The 5,993-nt window shown below is 39.1% G+C and overlaps 1 protein-coding gene across 2 annotated transcripts in view; it reads right to left on the bottom strand.

Moving 5' to 3' along the window:
- Positions 1-5,993, bottom strand: part of TBX20 (T-box transcription factor 20) — a 40,332-nt gene that overhangs the window by 10,273 nt on the left and 24,066 nt on the right. For both annotated transcript variants that reach the window (XM_010713039.3, XM_010713038.2), the window contains exon 6: positions 2,667-2,776. In XM_010713039.3, coding sequence (XP_010711341.1) covers positions 2,667-2,776 — 110 coding nt within the window. The remainder of the gene's footprint in view (positions 1-2,666; positions 2,777-5,993) is intronic.

Genomic DNA, 5,993 nt, shown 5'->3' with positions numbered 1-5,993 from the left:
TTTTTGCCAGAACATAATTTCAAGCCAGTAATGCAAAATGTCCAGAGAAGAATTTTTGCAGTTGTTATTACAGGCATTAGTTTCATAAATCTGGTTTTTAGAAGACAGGTTCATCCGAACAGTAAAATGAAGACATATAAAGACATCCTTTTTTTTTAATATGTCTGTCTAGCAGTCATGGTCATGTACTCAAAACCGTAGCAAAGAACAACAGAAAGAAAAGACATAATACTATGATAATAATAATAATAATAAATAAATCTAATCAGAGATATTCTCAAATCAGAAAGAGTGCTGCTTTTGATTAATTCCTTCTCTGCCTAATGGAACAAGTGAAACGGCGCAGTAAGAGGAAGCAGAAATTGTGTCCATTCAGCAATAGGAATGGACTTGAACCAGATCCTGAACCCACCACAGAACCAAATCCTAACTGCTGGGAAATTAGGGTCCAGAGCCAAACTGTACAGATAACGACAGGCTCACAGGCCAGAGCAAAACCCTTTACAAATCAAGGAGTATCTGAGCATTATTGCACTAGTGGGAAAGCTGGCTGTAAATCCGGATTTGAGCAGAAGTTGCACATCTGGCTCTGGTTCAGGTGGCTACCATCAACCCCGAGTCTGAATGCTGGAGTACAGGCACCCAGACACTGCGCACTGAGGAGTTTTAATTTGATTTATTTCATATCTATTAATTCCTTTGGAAACAGACTCTCTGTGATAAACATACTACTGAAGGCTACCCATTTCTATCTTTAGGCAGCTGAAATGGGCTGAGATGAGGAGGCTCTGGATGAGTGTTGAAGTTACTAGAAATATATCGCAGGGATAAACTTTCTTCTTTCTACGCAGAACGAAGTATATGATTACTTTGATTACTTCTCCTGAGAAACATCCAGAAATACCCATTTCTCCTCCAACTACAATGGTCCCCAACTGCAATTTAGTGTTCCAAGAAGTCTCACACATCACATCTGCTGTCACCAAATGTTTTCCAATAACCCTACAGTGAGATTCTTACACATACCACCCAGCAGCACACTGGGTGTGTATTTAGCTGTCAGTTCTCACGTATCTGGAAGAACACACCTCCATTTTGTGTGCCAGCTCGTTTTAAACTGCATCAGAAGAAATAAAAGTGTCTGAGGAGTTTCAATGAAATAATTATTTCTCTATATGTCTTGGAGGACTTTTTAATTTTTTAAAGATACCAGACCTAAACAAAGAGTGAAGGCAGCACAAGTTAATTGTTTGTAAAGGCAGCGTGTGTAACTGTTCTGGTGGCTCCAGAAGAGTTGGGTCCTAGCATATGGCTCCCACATTAGAGAAAAGTTGGTTGCCACAACTCATCATCTTCATCACATATATGTCCTGTTGCAAGCAAATGCAGAAGCGTGCCCTGCATATATTTTACACAAAAAATAAATTTTAGTAAATTGTTCTATCCTCTTGTTATACCTTCCTTCACAATTCTCTTCAGAATGGGTCTGACTGCTAGCTCTCACACTAATACTCACCTTTCTCACTCTATCAGTCTGAAAGAAATACATCAGCCAGGGGAGAAACATAGATCTTGGCGGGAAGGTGCCTTGCTCTGCACTTTTGTCAAGTGAAAAATTTATGCTATTCTCAACAATAAGTATCCTAGGATCTAAGGAGACATAACACAAGGTAGTCCCCCAGAAGAATTTGCAAGGATGGCATCGTACCAGCTAAGGAGTTACTCTAGGAACTCCATAATCTATGGAACTACTCTCAGAATAGATGTGTGTGAACACACCCAACTAATCACATTTTGTTGAAAGCGAGTTGTAGTTAAAAATAAGTGTGTTTTCCCTGCACAAGTCTAAATAGTTTATGCCCAGAAATAATGCTCTTATCTTAGCAACGCTGTATGAAGTTAGAGGACAAGACAAGGGCACTGCCAGTCAGAAGGCAAATAGAACTGCCTTACCTCAAGTGGCTGTTGCATATCAGACAGGTCACAAAGTCAACGTGCAAAGCACACTGTAGCACAAGTTTATGCTAGTCAGCAGTATGGATCTATTTCCAGTGGCAAATTATGGCAGATGCAATTTGTCCAGCAAGTAACCCCACAAAGAACAGTTTCATGTTACTACTACTTTTGTGACTGCTAAAGCAGACAAACCTGAAGTATGTGAGGTGAAACGCCCAAGCAGTAAGGACACATTTTAGAAATTACTAGACAAATAATTAAATGTCAGTTCTCCAGGCAGCTATGGACTTCTCTTCCTGTAGAGGCAAAGCAAGCTAACCACAGGCTGGCAGCAAAGGACACATCTGCATGGTACTTTACAGCTGATGCTGAGCCACAGCTTTTAAGTTCTACAAAAGGATGGTTATCTGAGATTGCGCTCAGCACCACAGCAATGAAGTTGTCTGTTTTTCAGCTGTCTTGAAATGGAAACAACAATAATTTTCTTCTGATGGCAGTTTAGATATTTATGCATTTCTAGAGCTGTCTCCTCAGTGAGCCTCCCACTCCAATCCATAGGCGTATGAATGTCCAATAGAGCAATATGGGAACAAGTATTCTTTGTGGATTTATAGCAGAGACAGACACCAGAGAAGTGCTTCAGAGTACCACAGCACTGGCCGTGATCCTCCTTTTCTTAAGCAGTTTACCTCATGAGCAGATTTTCCTACCTCTGCTTTGCGTTGCCTGACTGTCATCTCCCAGATCCTCTTCTCCACCATAGGTTCGAATTGGGGATCGGGCATAGGAATGCTTTTGGATAAGGCTCTCCACACTTTCTCTGTGAAAGGAAACCACATACTACATCAATAACATCCTAAACAGCTTCTTATCTTTTTCACAGGATAACCCAAGTCGTCAGCCTCTGTTTGGCAGCAGAAGTTTAACCCTTGGAATATGAAAATAATTTGTTAGGTTAAAAACAGTGAACATGCTGTCTTTTTCCTGCCCAAATTACACCTTTCTCACTCAAACTCTCCAAAACAATTTACCAAAAAGATTACCTCACAGCACGTTGCTGGAAACACCATACTTGGCCTGTGGTGTTTTAACATTGCTGATCACCTCTTACTGCATGGTGCTGCTTCTTCAGCAGCCAAAATAGAGTAAGCTTCTTGCTACAATACGTGAGGAAGGTCTCAGACAGCAAATACAAGAGCAGAACTCCTTACTAGTGTGAAAATGCAAGCAATAAAACCTGTGCCTTGGAGCTGTTAACGCTTAGTGACCAGTCCAGGTTCAAACACACATGACTCAGTTCCTTTCAAACAAGTTTTTGTGTCACGTGCAGCCACTTCATCTGGCATCCTCTGTTTTTCTGAAATTAGGGGCACGAGAAAGATCTATAGAGACAGCTAACCTCTTAACATGTGCTCTCCATACCAGGGCTCAGGCCAATTTGCAGCAGGAAGTCTGCAGACACTACAGATCTCGTGCAGCATCTATTCTGGGAGGGTAGAAGTGTCTGCCAGGCCCATGCCTTGCCAATGGCACAACACACTGAATTCACCCACACAATTTTTTAAATAGAAGGAAGGCATATCTGCCTGATAAGCCATAGCAGTTTGTAGGGAAGATCCAACCACATACCCAGCATGCTTCCGTGTAAGTAGGTGGCATTCTACCAAAGATGAATCTAACCTAGGCACATTTTCAAAACGTGTCTGACTTCTGTTCCCATTTGAGAAATTTAAGTAGTGACAGCCGCTTAAAACTGCTGCTCCATGAAGATTTTGTTGAACTCACCGCTTATTTGTTCATATTTCTTAATGCCCTTCGCTATGAGAGAGTAGCTGTTGCAGAAATTCCAAGAAAAAACATTTTCTAAGTAACAGGGTAAATCACAATGGCACATGTTTTTCTCTCCTGCAAAAAGCCCATTATAGTCATTTTGTCCTTGGTCTCTCACTGGTATCATTACTTATGCTAGTCTCTTCGGAAAAAATATAAATAAAAAGTGGATCTTATCAAAATGATTTACTTGTGTCAGGACTGGAAGGGGACTGAAAGCAATGGCAGTTCCTACATAGAGGATGATATAATTAAATTACTGCCTTTTAAGTGATTGAAAACAGTAGGCATATCGGGGCTATCTCAAAGAAGATTTTACAAAGAAAAAGACAGATGGTATTGTTTACATTATGTACCAAATGCCTCTTGAATTTTTTTTTTTTAGTACAATGTGAAGTGCAACGAATTTTACTTAACTAAACAGACTATCTCAAATGAATACAGAATTAACAAATAACAAATTAGACCAGTGTTTTCTAATTGATTTAGATACCGGTCTATGTATTCAGAACCAATTACTAATCTCTAAAGGTCTGAAAAATAACTGTAATTCGGGTGATTGCCTGTATTGTCTCTATTGACTTCATTTCTAGTAAGGGTCTGCTTATAATGACAGGCATTCCCGCAATATTTGGATGCAATGGAAAGACTGCATACTCTAGTTTAAGTGCAGTGGGCCAAGTTCATCTCTAACCTCATTGGATCAGTTGGGGGATAAATTCACCCCAATAAATTTATGTTTCAATTACCTACAGGGATTTAGAGTTAAATCAAATGCCCATGATTATTACAGACTAAATTTTTTCCAGATGGGTCTGCATGCTAGACAGAGAATTGTATTATTCTATACGGTTGTCTTCTTTTAAAGGAAAGAGATGACTTCTTAGTGAACCCAGATTTGTAAAGTCTGAAAACAAAGAAGTATATCGCTTGTTTGTTTATTTTTAATGTTGTAATGTTGCACGTATTAAGCTAAAATTTTAAAAGATTAATCTCATTTATTGGCACAAGAGGCCAGGATTTTTATGGCAGAAGGAATGGTTTGAACATACTGAATAAGGGAAAGGAATTAACTTTGCAAAAGTAGTTCCTTTTCTGCATCTGGGATTTAAAGCTCAACATTTAATGCACTTATCTAGCCTAACTATGCTGGTGATTTAAGCTATAACTTCATCACACCTAGTAATTTTTCATTTTGGACATTGAAGCTTTGATTTATATCATGGGTGCATGAGATTCACACCAGGATTTAGGTACCTGGCCCCCACAGCTTTCAAGTGGACATTCTCCTTTTGCACACACACCTGCTGGGTTTACAACTCTAAGCAGACCTAACAAAATACAAAAACATGAGCAGGAGAACACCTAGGCATGGAAAAGGAAACAAAGAGAAGCAAGAAGTGGTGTATTTTTTCCTCGCATGGAGCTTATCTCCAAGTTCCCCAATCTAGCAAAACAAGAGCTGAAATCTGCACTCAGGTTTTCCCCATCTGGCACAAGTGACCTAACGACCAAATCAAAGGATAACCTTTGCTTCTCTGTGTGTTTGAAAGGAAAGAGGTGGTGACATTTGCACGAGACTCAACTATTTCATGCTCAGAGACCACCACTCAGAGATCAAGTCTTCCCAGAAAAGAAAATGGTTGGAACTCATCTAATCTGAGGAGACATGTAAAGTTTCCCACAGAGGTTGGAAAGAGAAGATTAACCTCTTCAACTCATTTAAAACAAAGGTACTACTTGCTCTGAAGTAGATGTGTAAGAGAAAGCTAAGCTTATACAGCAGGTTTTAAGTGGCTGTGAAATCTTGTTCAGAATGCACACACACAAAAAACAACAACAAAAAAAAACCTGACAATGTAAATTACAGATTCCTACTTATATCGCTTTGTCAGTCTGGACCAAAAGGACTTAAACCTTAAAATCTTCCTAAGCGTTCTTTTTATGAAAGTTTGTACTGCTTAGAATGTCTAGAATATGATGCCCTATAGAGTGGGCCAATAAAATAAACACTTTTTCAGAAGTCTCAAAATATAATTATAATAATAATATGAAAAGACTCATTTATTTAAACCTAGGGCTTTGCAGTTCCCTATGGAACATCTTCAGATATTTCAAAGGATTTATGGAAATAATTTATAAGTTAATGAGCAATAAATCAGTATTTGCCATTCTGGCTCGAAAAGAGAAGAAAAGAGAAGAAAAGA

The sequence above is a fragment of the Meleagris gallopavo genome, chromosome 6, assembly GCF_000146605.3.
Source record: "Meleagris gallopavo isolate NT-WF06-2002-E0010 breed Aviagen turkey brand Nicholas breeding stock chromosome 6, Turkey_5.1, whole genome shotgun sequence".
Taxonomy (NCBI): domain Eukaryota; kingdom Metazoa; phylum Chordata; class Aves; order Galliformes; family Phasianidae; genus Meleagris; species Meleagris gallopavo.
The sequence above is the reverse complement of the archived record's forward strand: the minus strand, read 5'-3'. Positions and strand labels throughout refer to the sequence as shown.